Raw genomic sequence first — 18,665 nt, 5'->3', positions numbered from 1 at the left:
AAATATTATTATATAAATTCTCTGATATTAAATTTTCACGCGAGGCGCGATAATTTTACTAATATAGTATATATATTTGTATCTTCATGTCAAACACTTTTTAAGTTTCGACAAAACGTTTATATCATATATACTTAGAAATCACTAAAATTATAAAAATAATTTATTTTTCACTAAAATTATAAAAATAATTTATTTTTCAATATATAATTTTTTAAAACATGATAAAAGTTAACATAATTAATTTCTTGATTTTAAAATATCGCAATATATCTAAATTAAATTTTATATATATAGCAATTTTCATTTCCATCTTCTCTGTAACAAACTTGTACCATACAGTTATGGCGGAAGAGTAGAGAAAAACTGAAATTCCATTGTTGAAACGCCATTAACACAACTCATCGAAGCTTTTTTTTTCCTTCTTGTGATTCATACATTTAGGTTTTCAAAAATGGAAGAAGGAGCTGTTTCAGTTGTAGACAAGTTAAAATCCTTTGCAAAATCTACGCAGGATTTGGCTTCCGTCGTATTCCGCAACCGCGAAGTTTCCAATCCGGTAAATTAACTGTGTATTTTCTTTTTCCGGTAAATTTTGGCCTACAATGTGGCCAAGCTGTCAATGAAGACTAGGTGATTTCTTGCTATCTGTCTTAGTTTGATGGTTAGAATAAACTGGTGCTTGTTGCTTGTGTGAGTTGTTAGACAATAACACTAGTGATTTCTTGCTATTTGTTTTAGTGTTGGTGGATAGAGTTACATGGTGTGAGTTGTTAGACAAAGACACTAGTGATTTCTTGTTATCTGTTCTAGCTTTGACGGATAGAGTTACGTGATGCTTGTTGCTTGTATGAGTTGTTTACAAAAACATTACTGATTTCTTGTTATCTGTTCTAGCTTTGATGGACAAATTTACTTGATGCTTGTTGTTTGTGTGAGTTGTTAGACAAAAACACTAGTGATTTCTTGTTATCTGTTCTAGCTTTGAAGGATTGCTTGTGTGAGTTGTTACAAAAACATCATTGATTTTTTGTTATCTGTTTTATCTTTAATGGACAAATTTACTTAATGCTTGTCGATTGTGTGAGCTGTTAGACAAAAAATACTGGTGATTTCTTGCTATCTGTCTTAGTCTTGTGGTTAGAGTTACCTGGTGTTTGTTGCTTGTGTGAGGTATTAGGTATCTTGTGGAACTAGTTGATGTGCTTGAAAGTTGACTACGATTATCAAAAGTGATAATATAGAGAGGGGTAAGCTGTGTATACACTACCCTTCCTAGATCCCAATTGTGTGATTATACTGGGTATGATGTTGTTTTCAAGTATTAGTTCGGATGCATTTCATTTTTTCCCTATGCAACATTTCTGTTGGGATGGACACTAGATGTTCTTTTTGTTTTTGTTTCTTTTAACAATGGTATTTAGGGGTTCCTCGACTAACAATGGTATTGATTAGCTTTGTCCCAAAATATTTAGGTTGATGGAAAGAACGAACTTAGTTTTGCACATGTCATGATTAGGATTGGAACCTTACTTCCCTAGATTGTTAAAAAGAGGAAGGTTGAGGGACTTGTTCTTAAGTCACAGATTCGAGTCCTGTGCCAAGTGAACTAACTACTAAGTCCTGTAATTAAGTCTAGAAGTATAGAGACTAAAGGGGAAAATCCATCATCCGTGAGTTTTGAAGGCTATGGTGTTGGCCCATAGGGCTGGCTCCTTAAGAAGTTTAGTCATAAAAGAAAATTGTTAAAATGGTTCTGTGACTTCTATGCCACCCTACTGGGACAGGTTTGATAGATGTTTTGGGAAAAAGAGAACAGCATTGGATCACATATATATTGTATTCAAATTTTCCCAACCTAGATCCTAAAAGAATGTGCAGAAAGAATGTGCCGTAAGTGTTATATAGAGTGAGGAATCCAAACAAGTATGAAATTGAACATTTCTTCAAGATAACAGTTACTCCTTCATGTGAATCTTATTTGAAGCAAATGAATATCTAAAGGCAGAACAGTAAAAGTTATGAAAATGTTACTTCTTATGTGAGAATGGTAGTTTTGGCTCTTTTTAGAAGGTGAGATTGTGCGCATCCCTACTTTTGTACGATTGATCTAAAGTGGGTATATCTGTTACCTGTTATGCAACGTTCAACTGCGGAACAGTGTCCTTAGGAAGTACTCAGAGCTTGAGCAGTCAAATTCTTACTTTGCCAGCTACCACAAGCTTTGTTATTGGGCTCTGCTTTACTCTGATGGGTCTCTTAAGTATGAGAAGGCTCTGGCTGTGTACACTAACCTCATCTAGTTTCTGCAAGTTCGTCTATTTTTTCCCATCTTTTCCTGTCATTTCCATTGTTGCTAGATCAAAGTCTTTTATGTTTTCTATCTGCTGTATGACGATGCCTGTATTATGTGGCTTCCCAGGAAATAATATTGAATAAAGAGTTTACATATGTAACAGAAAAATATCATTTAATGATCCTTTTACTTATCGATAGAAAAAAAAATATACCTATCAAATTTATTTTGACATAGTTCGGTTGAGATTTGTCACTCTCATTAGCTGTAGGATCACACTGTTTCCCAACTCCACTCCCCTCGGGAAGCTTTAGTTTGACATATTTGCTAATTCTTATGTAGAAACTGCCTGTATGATGGTTCTTTACAACTCTTCCAATAATATCATTTACAGATTGAGATCTTGAAGAGATTGCAGCGAGAAGCTTTTTCAGATATTATGAAGCTAAGAGATAGACAAGAGAAGTTGGAGCGAGAGCTTGCATTCTTCAAATCTTCTAAAGGAAGTCCATTCCAAGAAACTAGCACTCACGTAAGAGGAGAATTTGATGCTGTGGGTGCACTGTTGATGATCGGTACCATTGATGAATCCAAATGCGATGCAATTGAAAATGCAATTAGGACTGGTATTGATTCTAGGCTGACTTTTGAAACAACTATCCATGAAAAGGATACACTTGTAGCAGAGTTTGTTGGCAGCGAAAGAGGCCAAAAGAGTATCCTGGGTAGTCCACTTTCCTTAGCAAAAGTTCTTTATGCAGCACATATCAGTGATTGGTGTACTGCAGTTGCCATTCCAGTCGGTGGTCGATGCAGAGATGTTGCAGTACCTACAAGTTCACGTGAGGTAAATGCTTCTGAATACTGAATGTGCTTTCTGATTTGTGATCATAGTTATCAATTCCATGTTCGATTCTTTTTGGTATTGTCAGTATCACCAATAAGTTGCAAAAGCAATAAGGTCAAAAGTTTTGTTACCGGCCTCCCAAAAAAAGGTTAGGTTGAAATACCTGTAAAAGGAAGTTGCAGATGTACTCGCTAAAACCAAAAGAAAATATTGAGTTGCTGATCTGTTGTGCGAAAGTTCTCACAGGTTGGCAAGGAAGATTTTGTGGGGGGAGGGAAATCATAACAAGGAAGAAAAAGTTGCCTTAATGTGTAGCCTAGAATAACAATTTTTTTGTGGAATTTTGCAGGAAAGGGGGCTGACTGACTATTCATCTTTTGGGCCGCCCCTGTTGAATCAGCTAAATGGTAGTGGAATCTCTGTGATGGTTAAAAAATCAAATATTGCTGCCTGCTTGGCTCAGTTTTTCTCTGCATTGCCACCACAGCCTGGTAGTCAACTGTATTGTTTTGGCACTTTTGGTCAAATTGTTTGCCAACTTTCAAGCAATTCAAAACTATCAATCTTGGGCATACACAAAATGGCCAATCTATCACGTCCACAGCCTGAACTCGCAGCTATGTCGTTGCCTTTTAGTTTTTTACAACGGTCAGGGCATCCTGATGCGGCCTTGGTGGAAAACGGCCTCTTAGATGGGTTACTTGCCATGACCCTAGAGTCAGAAGTTTATGAAAGTACAAAAATTGGTGGCTGGGTACAGATAAAAAGATCAAATCCCAAATATTTGCAGTGGGCAGTTACCATGTCTGATACCTCTGTGGATGATTTTGGATGGGGATTGAGCCTTGGTGGTTTGCAACATGGTTCAGAAAAGTGGAACCATTTTCAAGTTGAAAGCTTTCTCAATTTCAAAGTAGGAAAGAAGTGCAAGTTGCAACCAGGTCTACTCTATGTGATGAATGAAGGAACCACTCCTTTTCCTGCATTGATGTTCCGCACTAGTTGGTCCTTATGAAGTGTGCAAGCTAGCTCAGACACCATGGCTGGACATAAGAAAAACACTCCCGTGAACAATATATCTCACTCTCCCCTTATAATAGAGATACCATTTAGCAACTCCCACACAAAATAGAAAAGAAGAGAAACATTTTGTCTACTACAGTATTCACTTTAGTAATAAATTTTAGTCCAAGCAGTCAATAGGATTAAGTTTTGTTCTCTCCATATAAACTGTTTGGCCAAGCTTTTAGAACATTTTTTTGGTCAAAATGAAGTTTCAGGAAATTGTATCCTTTGAACATAGCACTTTATCATTGGTTAAATGATTTGAGAAACACTTTTATTGACAAAGGTAAGGATAATGTTCGTTGACGTTAAATTCTCTCTGAACTTCATTTGTGAGATTATACTAAATATGTTATTGTTTAGATAAATAGTTTATTACTCTAATGACCGTTTTGTGAGTGTTACATTACTGAGAAGATGTAAAGAATCACTTTGTGGTTTGTGTTGTTTAAATTAATATATAATCTGAAATATTTATCATATGAAATTATAGGCAACTTTTTAAATTTTATCTAATAACGAGTGTTAAGGGGTAGACACTAGAGAGTCTATTTTTATAAATCTGCTGTTGTTGAAATAGGATTGCAAGAAAAATATAACAATTAAATAGCAAGATACAAAGCAAATAAAACAATAATAAAACGAGGAAAGGCGGGGGCTATCCCTCTTCTATATAAGTTAAAGTTGTGTCAAGTTCTATCTAGTCCCTTTCTTCCTAGTTTTTTTTGGGTACTACCTCTACTCCCTTTGACATCTTCTACAGTCAACCTCTCACATCTCCTAACTAACAAGTTCTTTTTGAGCACTATCTCTATCCCTTTGTGATCAACAATATTCTTTTAATAATCACTTTATAGAACTGACTTTTTAAAAGCCTTAATGACACATTTTTATCACAAAATACTCTAGAAAGGAGCTTTCATTTCATCCACCCACACAAATAATGTGCAAAATCATCATCGTTCTCCCCTTCTCCTTGGATGAAAACCCAAAGTACTTATTTAACTATAATTTGTTGTAAAACAAAGATTAATATAAAAAGGAAGACAAGAAGAAAATAAAACAAGAGAAACAACATGAGATAACTTTTTTCTTTCAAGTGTACACCTTATCTTTGAGGCTATACAATATGAACCCTTATACCTCTATTTATAGTTTAACATAAAGGGATAAAGGTGGAGGTTATAGTTTTCTTCATAATAGAGGAAAGTAATGGAGATAATGGGTGAGAGTTACTTTTCAGTGTAGTTGACATTCACACTATAATATTTTATAACACTTCCAATTGAAAGTCCATAGATAATATGCGTCGTTAAAACCTTACTAGGAAAAAACCATGTGAGAAAAATCCTAGTGAAGGAAAAAAAGTACACATCTTTAATACGTTTTGAATGTTGCTTCGTTAAAAATTCTACCAGAAAAATCCAAATGGGATAAAATTATGATTAAGAAAAAGAGTACAACCCGTATTTTTCTTCCTTTGATAAAAACTTTACTTGATATCTTGGAGACGATCCATTCCAATCTTGTATCACAACTTCTCGAATATTGATGTTGGCAATCCTCAGTGAATAAGCTTACAAGATTATCACTTTAACGGGTCCTTGAATGTCTATCTCACCATTTAGTTAAAAATCATATGTGAAAAAGACTCGGTGAAATATATTTTGTCCGATCTCATTTGATTGTCCTCCATTCAATTGCACTATATATTATTTTATATATGGTGACTGAAATATCCTTTTCAAAAGAAAATTACATATTTTTTTGAATATGATAGGTCATGATCCCAACCAAACACACTCTCGACTTAATTCATGGATTAATATTATTTCTACATGATCTGAAGAAGTGGTTATTAATGTGATTCTTTGAATGCCAAGATATTATTGTGTCTTGATATATAAATAAATAACCCTTTTGCAATCGAGCTTTATACAGATCAAATAAATATTTTGCATGTACACAATCAAATTATTTCTGACTCGGAGATTGATCATTTCAATTTTATTGATCTCGTCTTTTCTTCTGAAAGAAAATCACACGTCTTTTATGCGTTGAGTCACTTGCTTTGTTAGTTTCTTATCATAACTTGAATGATAAAATGACAATTCTTTTACATAACTTTCATTATGTATACCAAATAATCTTCTAACATTTGCATAACCAACAATCTGTCAGTGCACTAATAAATGACATTTTAAATCATTTCATGAGATCAAATGTTAAGCAATCTCAAAATCATTGGGTACTCAATGGAATTACTTTAAAACCTTTTAAATCCTTTAAAGATTTTCATATAACCTTCATAATCTAGTTAGACATAATAACCATTTATTATACATATTCAAACATTTTATCTATTGGTAGACAAAAATAAGTCTCATTGCATTCACCACGAGAGAATGTATCTCCATTTAATGATGTCAGGATTTTCGCAAAAGCCTTTATGCCCTGAGACACAGATCATACTTTATCTTAAGGTTATACTTTCACATAATGATTCATCGTACCTAATTGATATATATTTTGATCTATGAACTACAATTTTAAAACATCATTTTTTAAGTGAAGCAAAATATATTTGAATAATGCATCTTATTTGGCCAATCATTTATCTGCTACAATATATGAAAAATTTGAATCCAAGATTTTTGTAACTTATCGAGATCTCTTCATTTTTCATTATTTCAGGTACGTGAACCTTTGCTTATGTCTTATGAAGTGTTATGTCATAGTACTCTTTCAAAGCACTTACTTCATTATCATGATCATTTCGATAATTTTCTCCTCTCTTTTCTCACGGAGTTATACGTTTGGAATCAATAAGTCTGTAACACTTTTGGTGTACCATAGACTCTGACCTTCAAGGACTATTTATTTGAGAATTGCAGCTTAATTAAATATCGTGTCAACAAATATATTTGGCAAATCAAACGTTTTGCAAATGAATCATCTATTGAACTTCAAGTTTACATTTTTTTAATGAGGATCTAGATGATTCACCACAAATAATTTTCAGCTACTAAACACATCTCCCCTAATGCTAGAAAATCTAACATTTATCCTCAATCTCATTTGGGTATCCATCTTTGTGCGTGGTGGAGCAATAAAATCAAATGTGCAGATATAAAATATTTATAGAGAAAAGACATAAAGAGACCATCGAAGTTGTCCCATATTTGCATAAAGACACCTAAACTTTTGAAGTGTCCTATCACACCACTAAACAACTATATATCGTTGTAAATTGGCCATTTTTACCCATTAATTCATCTGGGTTGTTTACACGCACGTTAGGCGCGTCATGGGCCATTTTTCCTTTTTATTTACCACTTTAAAACAATCACATGCCATTTTCTTTCTTTAATATTAATTATTTAATCAATTTTTGTATCTTCCCCAATTTAAACTCAAAAATAGCCGTTGGTAGCCCTAAAATTTTGATTTCCATAGCAAGAACAATATTGGTGCTCTCTTTTTGACGACTTCTTCATCTTCCTCGAGAAAATAAGGCAGGAATTCGTCTTTTCTCTTTTAATTTCCAGTATAAACGTTTATTTGAAGTTTTTTTATGGTTGAATTTCTTCTTAATTTTGTGGTTAGTTTTTGATTGAAAATGTCAAATGCAATGTTGAATCGTATTTGTAATGATGAGAATGATCCGATGTTGCGAGTGAAACTGCGATGCAAACATGGTGACTTACTATCAATGCAAACTTCATGGTCGGAGCATAACCCAGCTCAAAGATTTTGGTCTTGTCCACGCTATCGTGTATGTTTACTAATTTTTTTTATGGAGATCTTTTGTTTATGTATTTTTCTTTAATTTGTGTTTTGCGTATTTTAGGAGGATGCGTGCAACTTCTTTAGATGGAGGGATCGAGGAAAAGTTGATATAAGATCCAAGTATGTTATTCCGAGAATAGCAAAGAGAATTAAGGAGTTGGAAGAAATATTGACATCTTATGAAAGTCGTGTTGAAAGTAACCAAGTCATGATGAAGGAGAAAAAGAAGGGCAAATGTTGTAACTTGAAGCTAATCGGCTTGATCATTATTGTGTGTTTTCTATGTTTAAGTCTAACCAAGAATGTGAAGGATGGAGGTTGTAGGTGTGTGCAATCAAAATTGCCATAGACATGTTTAGTTACTTTCAAATTTTTGAAATTGTAGGTGTGTGTACCTAGAAGCTAATTGTCTTGATCTTGCTAGTTGTAGGTGTGTGTAACTTGAAAGATTGTTGAATGTTCAAGTTATTGTTGTTCTTTGTTGTCGAAATTGTTATGATTTGAACAATTAGTTAATGTATTTGGTTCTCTAATCTATATTATCATGGCAACCATTTGAGAAGCTTCACAAATATGTCAATTACAATTAAAAAGTCAATAACAAAACTGACAAAAAAGAAGACTTCATAATCGAGTTTGATTCCAGCCATTCAAGTTTGTTTGGTTACACCCAAAATTGAGTTTGTTTCCAATAAAAAAACAACACAAATATATGCTTAGTTAAATTTTGTTTGTCAAAATGAACAAGACAACATCAAAATGCCCTACTTCCATGGCACAGAAGTTTTTCTACTTGAAGTTGTTTGGCCTTGGCTATTAGCAGCATTAGCAGCAGCTACAGACCTAGTTTGGATAACCTTTTCAGCCCTCATTCTTTCCAGATTGCTACTTGTAATAGTTGTCTTCCCCTTCCATTTGAATCCACGTACTGGTGTGTAGCCAATATCACCAGTGACAACATCAGCCCTCTTTGTAACTTTTGTACCAGTATTGATGACTCTTCTACTTGGCAATTCAGGCTGCTTGGTCAAATAAATACACAGTCAAATATTAGACAATTACATTGAGGTTTGCAATCACAATTGTAAACTTGCATTGATAGTTGTAAACTTACATTGAGAGTTGTAAATCCATCTTTAGCTTGGTATATGCCAACACCTACCATTCTTGGCCTTTTAAAAGGTCTTGTTTGTCCTCCACTAGTGTCTTCATGTTCTACTGGTCTCTTCCCTCTTCCTAGGCCTCCTCTACTGTAGTTTGCTTCTGAACTAGTTTGACTATGTTGAGTCATTCCTCTTCCTCTACTTAGTCCTTCATTCACATTTCTTTCTTGAGCCATTTCTCTTCCTGATCCTGCTCCTCTACCTGTACCTCTATCTCTACCTCTACCATTTACAGTCTGTACTTTCTTTGTATTTGGTGGCCAAAAACTTTGAGTTGCATAGGTAGTTATGAGTTGATGTCAAACATTTATGGATAGGGTTGTATGTTTTAACAATGAAATCTCCACTAGTTTTATCCTTACTTACACACAACAACCAAGGACAACTCTCTTTACAATATCTCACTCTAACTCTGCCAGGCTCATTTACATATTTTTCAATTTGAATATGTTATTGGATTGCATATCTTGTCACTGCCACTCTAAATTCTTCAACAGTTCCAAAAACCAGTCCTAATTCCCAAACAATGTTTTCAGCAGTTGTATCAAACACAACTCTATTTGGGGTTTTCTTCCTCCTAACAGGTTTATGCACTACTTGATCAACCTCTTCACCATCTATTTCAAAGCTAGGAACTTCATCACTTAGATAATAAGGTTCATCACCTCCTAGCTTACCAACTAAGCTTTCCCTAATACCATTATTTGTCTCATCATACCCTATATGTAGACCTTTGTCATTAATATTAATCTGATCTGAAGTAGTTCCCCTACTTCTCCTTTGTGACCTTTTGAAATGACTCTTGGTTGCCCTTATATCTACATACTCTTGATGAACATCACTGTCAACCTCAGTATCTTCAATAGTATCCCCTTCAGATCCTGATTCATCTTCCACTTCATCATCAGTTGGATCATCATTTATTATAGGATAATCAGATGAAGGAGGAGACACAATAGAAGGAGATGGTAGAGGCACAGTAGAAGACTGAGATTCAAATGGAGTGCTGGAAGTTTCAGGAGGACCAGTTGTAGGATGGAAGGAAAAGTAGAAGTAGGAGGTTGATTATTAGGGTTAGAAGTCTCATTAAAAGATTCCTCACCTACCCCACTTTCAGTCACATGGGGGACAAACTCCAATTCAAGTGGGGCCTTATTAGCTTCACTAACCCAATGAAAAACATACACCTTCACTGTATCCCCATCATTCACCATATTGAAAAGGTTAAATATAACCTTATCATTATCAACAAGGACCAATAACCCATCCCACTTGATGAAAAAAATCACAATCTATTGTATATCCTAGTTCCTTTATGTAGTCCCTCAACTCAAAATAAGATATCCTATCAACATCTACATCTAAGAATTCTGTCACATGCCCCCAATATATTTAGGTGGTGGATCAAAATCTATTTCCCCACCATGATACCATCTTAAAGCTATAAGAGTAAAAGCCATCCTGAAAAATCATGTAACAACAACAAACACAATTCACACACATTTCAATAACTAACTCTAACAAGTTGTACACAACAAACATAATCACTAACAAACAACAACAACAGAAACACTAACTAACAAAAGTAGAATAAAGCACTAACATTAAGCTTTAACAGTACTAACAGAACAAAAATACTAACAATAGCAGTTGTTAGTGTACAAATTGAAGTCTACAATTGTATAAGAGACAAATAATAAGATTCGAACTAAGTGGATAACATCTAACCCTAACCTAAAACACAATCACAAAACCCTAATCACTAACAGTTGCACTAAGTCAATAACACAATACCCTACACTAACTAAGTCAATTACCCAACATACTCAAAAATATCCTAACAATGGCAACTGTAGGAGGTCGATTCCAACACTTCTACACTATAATAATCCATAAAATCAGAATAATCGAAAAAAAAGTGTAGATTTTAGAACCCTAACCTGTTAGACCTTCAATCTCCAAGAATCTTCACAAATACACATCAACAACGATCAACAATTATCAAGAACGAGAATATCAACAACAACACTATTATCAACAATAAGAACACAGTGTATTTCATTTGATTTTTTAGGGAAAAGTTGATAAATGAAATGAAAGGAGTTGACGAATTATCTTTAAAAAAAAGGGTCGGGTTGGGTTACCTAGAGAGTGAGCAACACACGCATTACATAGATGATGGAATGACTAAAAATGGCCAATTTACAACGATATATAGTTGTTTAGTGGTGTGATAGGACACTTCAAAAGTTTAGGTGTCTTTATGCAAATATGAGACAACTTCGATGGTCTCTTTATGTCTTTTCTCTACATGAAATTATTTGATTCCTAACTCTAAACCAATTGTGATTGGAGAACCTTGTTGGCTTGATGCATGCATGTTAAATAACTCATCTCATATCAAATTTTATTTGATAGTTTTGTTCTCATAATCGATGGTCTATACGTATAATTGGAGGCAAATAATTTCTTCTAAACCAACCAGTATTATTAACATAATTATATAATTTGGAATAGTGCATTTAACAATTTGAGCAAATAACCTTACAAAAATCAATATGTAATTTGAAACAAATGCACATTTGGTCATACAATAGATGCATCTATTAAATCATAGCAGTTAGCGATCCACATGGTAAGTAAACGGGTCATATTCACCTTTTTATATGTTTCAAATAATTCTAGGGTATACGATCCCAACCTTAGCCGGTACATGATCATTTTATGATGAGAACACGCAACACAAGAGAATTCTTGAAGAATCTTTTATTTCTTCAAACATATAGCCACATGAATTCTCAATTTTCTTTTGCATCACATTGAACCAAAATGGTCAATCGGTTATGCCAACTCATATTTATTCTAGTAAATTTTTTATTTACTTTTGCATGCGATTTCTTCATCATATCTATATTTTTATACATCAAACAAGAGAAAGACGGGTAACATTTACGTAAATATTCATAACGTGCTTTGATTATAGTAAATTGAAGATATTTAATCTTTAAATAATTTACCGTCTCAATATTGTAATTTTTTTTTCTTTCAATTCTTCCGAAATTTAAAAAGTTTCCTTTGAAACTAACTTAAACCCCAATACTATGAACTATTTCATTCCTCCGGATAGTAATAAATTAGTCCTTTTGAAACTCTCAATTAATTTTGTGTACTACCACAACTCTCAGACTCTTCTCATGGTGACCATCTCCTTCAAGGAGAAAAATATTATAATTGTCATGGTTAAAATTATTACGTACAAGATTTATTTCTTGACAACTAATGACAAATTTGTGTTTTCACACAATAATATTTATTTTGATCATGACCATAATTTTTATAGAAAAGAATTAGTATTTATTTTATTTTGTCTTTCAATAGTTCATAATAAAACATACCACAATATTTATATAGTTACTAAAGTATATTACCAAAATGATCATTCATGTCAAAATATATTTTTTCAATATCTTAAATCTCCTGTAGAGGTGAAATACGACGTTTATTTAATCATACATGAACATGTCTTTATCCAAACGAACAAAAGTCACATTCTTTTCAAGAAATGACCATAACCATTTGAACATGCTTCATAAATTTTTATTAGTTACACTTTAGCATTATCAAATTTATTTGATTTACCTCATTCTAGTTGTATTATTATTTTTTTATCTTTATTTTGATAGATGATTTACAAAATTGTCAAATTGAGTTGCACCAACCCAATGTGACCAGTAAGCTTTTATACCATTTTGATGGCTAAAAATTATCTTCAAATGTGAAGGTTATCTTAAGATTCCATAATATTTTTCCTTTAAATTACCACAATTGACCATTGACATTTGTATGACTTACTGCATTCATTCATATTCATATTACGTCCTGCTGCTACGTGTACGTAAGAGTATATCAATTTATTCGATAATCATCACATTGTCAATATATAACGTTGAGACTTTAAATTTCGATATAATATATATATTATGGAGAGAGTAAAGTTATAAAAATAAAAACATTTTTAATATAAGCAATATATCTAAATTAAATTTTATATATATATATATATATCAATTTTCATTTCCATTCTCTATAACAAACTTGTACTATACAGTTATGGCGGAAGAGTAGAGAAAAAGTGAAATTCCATTGTTGAATCTCAAAGCTTTATTTCTCTTGTGATTCTTACATTTAGGTTTTCAAAAATGGAAGCAGCAGCCGTTTCAGTTGTAGACAAGTTAAAATCCTTTTCAAAATCTACGCAGGATTTCGCTTCCGGCGTGGTCCGTAACCGCGAAGGTTCCAATCCGGTAAATTAACTGTGTATTTTCTTTTTCCGGTCATTGTATAGAGATCCATTTGCGGATAGAAGTAAAATTTTGTCCTAATTGTCAATGAAGACTAGGTGATTTCTTGCTATTTGTCTTAGAGTTAACTGGTGCTTGTTGTTTGTGAGAGTTGCTAGACAAAAACACTAGTGATTTCTTGCTATTTGTTTTAGTCTTGGTGTGGATAGAGTTACATGGCGTGAGTTGTTAGACAAAGACACTAGTGATTTCTTGTTATCTGTTCTAGCTTTGATGGATTGCTTGTGTGAGTTGTTACAAGAACATTATTGATTTTTTGTTATCTGCTCTATCTTTGATGGACAAATTTACTTGATGCTTGTTATTTGTGTGAGTTGTTAGACAAAAAATACTGGTGATTTATTGCTACCTGTCTTAGTCTTAGTCTTGGTGTATAGCGTTACCTGGTGTTTGTTGCTTGTGTGAGGTATTAGGTATCTTGTGGAACTAGTTGAGGTGCTTGAAAGTTGACTACGATTATCAAAAGAGATAATATAGAGAGGGGTAAGCTGTGTATACACTACCCTCCCTAGATCCCAATTGTGTGATTACACGGGATATGGTGTTGTTTTCAAGTTTTAGTTCGGATACATTTCATTTTTCCCCTATGCAAGCTGATTGCCAGTCATTATATAAAAACCTCTTTGCTCTAGTATGCGTTGTTAAGTAGTAACATTGTGGTGTCTCATTAAGGTTATTTAAGTTTCATTGCATTTGTTTTCAAGTAGTAGTTTGATAATTTTGATTTTTTTCACCTGTTGAAGCCGATTGACCTATAGAATATGAGTAAATAAAGTAAAAGGAGACTTTGCTATGCTGGTTTTGTTCAGCCAAATGGATTACTTCTATGGGCTTTATCGGTTTTTTGGTATTTGGATATTATGAGGTAACATCTCTGTTGGGATGGACACTGGATGTTCTTTTTGTTTTTGTTTCTGTTTCTTTTAACAACGGTATTGATTGGCTTTGTCCCCAAATATTTAGGTTGATGGAAAGAACTTACTTAGTTATGCATATGTTTTGATTAGGATTGGAACCTTGATTCCCTAGATTGTTAAAAAGGGGAAGGTTGAGGGACTTTTTCTTAGGACACAGATTCGCGCCCTGTGCCAAGTGAACTAACTACTAAGAAGACCTGTCATTAAGTTGAGAAGGATAGAGACTAGAGGGGAGAACAGTAAAAGTTATGAACATGTTACTTCTTCTGTGAGAATGCTAGTTGTGGCTCTTTTTAGAAGGTCAGGGGAAGGTGTGATTGTACCATCCTTACTTTTGTACTATTGATCTAAAGTGGGTATATCTGTTACCTGTCATGCAACATTCAACGGCAGAACAGTTTCATTAGGAAGTACTCTGAGCTTGAGCAGTCAAATTCATACTTTGCCAGCTACCACAAGCTTTGTAATTGGGATCTGCTTTACTCTGATGGGTTTCTTAAGTATGAGAAGGCTCTGGCTGTGTACCCTAACCTCATCTAGTTTCTGCCAGTTCTTTTTCTTTTCCCCATCTTTTCCTATCATTTCCATTGTTGCTAGATCAAAGTCTTTTATGTTTACTATCTGCTGTACGACGATGCATGTATTATGTGGCTTCCCAGGAAATAATATTGAATAAAGACTTACCCATATGTAACAGAAAAATATCATTTAATGATCCTTTTACTTATCGAAAGAAAAAAAATATACCTAATACCAAATTTATCTTTACATAGTTCGGTTGGGATTTGTCACTCTCATTAGCTGTAGGATATCACTGTTTCCCAACTCCACTCCCCTCGGGAAGCTTTAGTTTGATATATTTGCTAATTCTTATGTAGAAACAACCTGTATGATGGTTCTTTACAACTCTTCCAATAATATCATTTACAGATTGAGATCTTGAAGAGATTGCAGCGAGAAGCTTTTTCAGATATTATGAAGCTAAGAGACAGACAAGAGAAGTTGGAGCGAGTTCTTGCATTCTGTAAATCTTCTAAAGGAAGTCCATTCCAAGAAAGTAGCACTCTTGTAAGAGGAGAATTTGATGCTGTAGGTGCACTTTTGATGATCGGTACCATTGATAATTCGAAGCGCAATGCAATTGAAAGAGCAATTAGGACTGGTATTGATTCTAGGCTGACTTTTGAAACAACTATCCGTGAAAAGGATACACTTGTAGCAGAGTTTGTTGGCAGCGAAAGAGGCCAAATGGATATCCTGGGTAGTCCACTTTCCTTAGCAAAAGTTCTCTATGCAGCACATATCAGTGATTGGTGTTCTGCAGTTGCCATTCCAGTCGGTGGTCTATGCAGAGATGTTGCAGTACCTACAAGTTCACGTGAGGTAAATGCTTCTGAATACTGAATGTGCTTTTTGATTTGTGATCATAGTTATCAATTCCATGTTCGATTCTTTTTGGTATTGTCAGTATCAGCAAGAAGTTGCCAAAGTAATAAGGTCAAAAGTTTTGTTACCAGTCTCCCAAAAAAAGGTTTGGTCAAAATTCCTATAAAATGAAGTTGCAGATGTACTCACCAAAACCAAAAGAAAATATCGAGTTGCAGATCTGAGGTGCAAAAGTTTTCGCACTTATTAGGAATGAGGATTGAGGAATGACAAGAAATCAACAGGTTGACAAGGAAGATTTTGTGGTGGGGGGGGAGGTCATAACATGGTTGTTGGCTTGTTGCGTAGTGTATTTACTTGTTATATACTTATATTACATCTTTCAGTTGTCTTTCTATGTAGCTTCATGTAAAAGCAAGATCCCGAGGGGAGTCATTAGATGGTTGTTGTAGATGTTGCATATTGTACTTGTTATATTACATCGTTTTTAGTTGCCTTAATGTGTAGCCTAGATTAACAATTTTTTGGGGGAATTTTTGCAGGAAAGGGGGCTGACTGACTATTCATCTTTTGGACCGCCCCTGCTGAATCAACTAAATGGTAGTGGAATTGCTGTGACGGTTAAAAAATCAAATACTGTTTCCTCCTTGGCTCAGTTTGTCTCTGCATTGCCACGCGATGGTAGTCTTTTGTATTGTTTTGGCACTTTTGGTCAAGTTGTTTGCCAACTTTCAAGCAATACAAAACTATCAATCTTGGGCATACACAAAATGGCCAATCTGTCACGTCCACAGCCTGAACTCGCAGCTATGTCGTTGCCTTTTAGTTTTTTACAACGGTCAGGGCATCCTGATGCGGCCATTGTGGAAAACAGCGTCTTAGATGGGTATCTTGCGATGACCCTAGAGTCAGAAGTTTATGAAAGTACAAAAATTGGTGGCTGGGTAGAGATGAAACGATCAAATCCCAAGTATTTGCAGTGGGCAGTTACAATGTCTGATACCTCTGTGGATGATTTTGGATGGAGTTTGAGTCTTGGTGGTTTGCTAGGAGGTCCAAGAAAGTGGGACCATTTTCAAGTGGAAAGCTCTCTCAATTTCAACGTAGGAAAGAAGTGCAAGTTGCAACCAGGTTTACTCTATGTGATCGATGGAGCCACTCAGTTTCCTGCATTGATGTTCCGCACTAATTGGTCCTTATGAAGTGTGCAAGCTAGCTCAGACATAAGAAAAACACTCCCCCCTTATAATAGAAATACCCTTTAGCAACTCCCACGTAAAATAGAAAGGAAGAGAAACATTTTGTCTACTCCAACAGTGTTCAATTTAGTAACAAATTTTAGTGCTTTGTTCTTTCCTATATCAACTGCTTGGTCAAGCATTTAAAAAAACTTTTTTGTGGTCAAAGTGAAGTATCCGATATGTGTATTTTTGTAAGCATAGCAGGTTATGATTGGCCAAATGATTTGAGAAACACTAGCGTTGACAAAGGTAAAAGATAGTTTTGTGTATATCAAATTCTCTTCGGACTCCATTTATGAGAATATACTTAGATATGTTGTTGTTGGTTAGATATTGTTTGATCAAGTGTTTTATGAGTATTAGAAGAATCACTTTATGATTTGTGTTGGAGCAATAAATAATATTAAATGTTTAATCATGTGAGATTGTAATTAACTTTTTAATATTTTATTTTAAAGGAAGTTTTAGGGGTACACTCTTTAGATTATATTTAATAGAAGAATCATCAAGGTGTAGAGAGATTGTTATTATTGATCCTCGATTTAAAAACGATGTTATTGAATTAGAATGTTAAGAGAAAATACAACAATCAAATAGTGAGGTACAAAGAAAATAAAACAAGTACTGAAACGAGAAAAGAAGGGGGTATCTCTAAGTTAAATTTGTGTCAAGTTCCCTCTAATCCGAATCTAGGGATGATAATAGGACCAGGTGGGATGAATTTATGGCTATGTGGGGATGGGCGTGTGGGATACAAGGTGGGTTGAAGTATGTTTTCTTAAATTTAATGCAGGGCGGAGCGGATTGTGAGAATATGTAATTTATTTGGGTTTAAACTTAATTTTAATTTTTTAGAGGTTATAAGAGTGGTAAAACGTTACGTCTTTTGATAATTTCTTTAAAGTTACTAAAATATTATAATAATAAATGAATATGGTTCAATAAAAAATAATACAATTTTTTACATGTTTTCTAATTGACTTACAAAAAAATAATTTAAGTCACCATCCTATTAAATTAATATAATTTAGTGAAAAGATAAATTATTTTTATGAACTTTATTATTTAGTATCAAATTTAACTATAAAAAGAAAATATTAAATAAAATTATGTGGGGTACGTCTATGGCGTGCGGGGTGGGGCGGATTAAAAAAGAAAAATTGTATATAATGACAAACTAATAAATCAAATTAATTGCTATAACCATCCTTTGATTTAATTGTGTCTAGTAGCAAACTGTTTGTCAATCACCTATCTTCCTTAAACTCTCGCTCGCCACTCTCCTCTCTCGCTCCATCTCTCGCTCGCTTCCTCTAATTTTTATACAAATACAAGTGTATAAAATTTGTTTCTATTTGTGTAAAGCAGAGGAAATTGTATAAATACATATATTGTTGTTCCCCTCTCTCCCCTCTCCCAGATCACGCTCGCCACTCTCCCTAATCTCACTCTCCACCCTCGCCTCTCTCGCTTATACAAACAGAAGTGAAATGTATAAATTGTGTTTCTGTTTGTATAAAGCGAGTAAAAATTGTGTGTGTGTGTGTATATATATATATATATATATATATATACATATATTTTCGTCTTATACACTTAT

The 18,665-nt window shown here is 34.0% G+C and overlaps 2 protein-coding genes across 2 annotated transcripts; both read left to right on the top strand.

Moving 5' to 3' along the window:
- The first annotated feature begins 319 nt into the window (after positions 1-319).
- LOC101249723 (uncharacterized) lies at positions 320-4,521 on the top strand. The gene is made up of 3 exons (XM_004237065.5): positions 320-559; positions 2,691-3,143; positions 3,493-4,521. The coding sequence occupies exons 1-3, from the start codon at positions 455-457 to the stop codon at positions 4,156-4,158; spliced, it is 1,224 nt and encodes a 407-aa protein (XP_004237113.1). The 5' UTR covers positions 320-454; the 3' UTR covers positions 4,159-4,521.
- An 8,698-nt stretch (positions 4,522-13,219) lies between these two features.
- On the top strand, positions 13,220-17,230 carry LOC109118702 (uncharacterized). Its single transcript, XM_004236582.5, has 3 exons — positions 13,220-13,464; positions 15,369-15,821; positions 16,367-17,230. Exons 1-3 carry the CDS (start codon positions 13,360-13,362, stop codon positions 17,024-17,026), a joined length of 1,218 nt encoding a protein of 405 aa, XP_004236630.1. The 5' UTR covers positions 13,220-13,359; the 3' UTR covers positions 17,027-17,230.
- Positions 17,231-18,665: the final 1,435 nt, after the last annotated feature.

Source organism: Solanum lycopersicum, chromosome 4 (genome assembly GCF_036512215.1).
Source record: "Solanum lycopersicum chromosome 4, SLM_r2.1".
Lineage (NCBI taxonomy): Eukaryota > Viridiplantae > Streptophyta > Magnoliopsida > Solanales > Solanaceae > Solanum > Solanum lycopersicum.
Note: the sequence above shows the minus strand (reverse complement) of the source record. Positions and strands in the feature narration are given on the sequence as shown.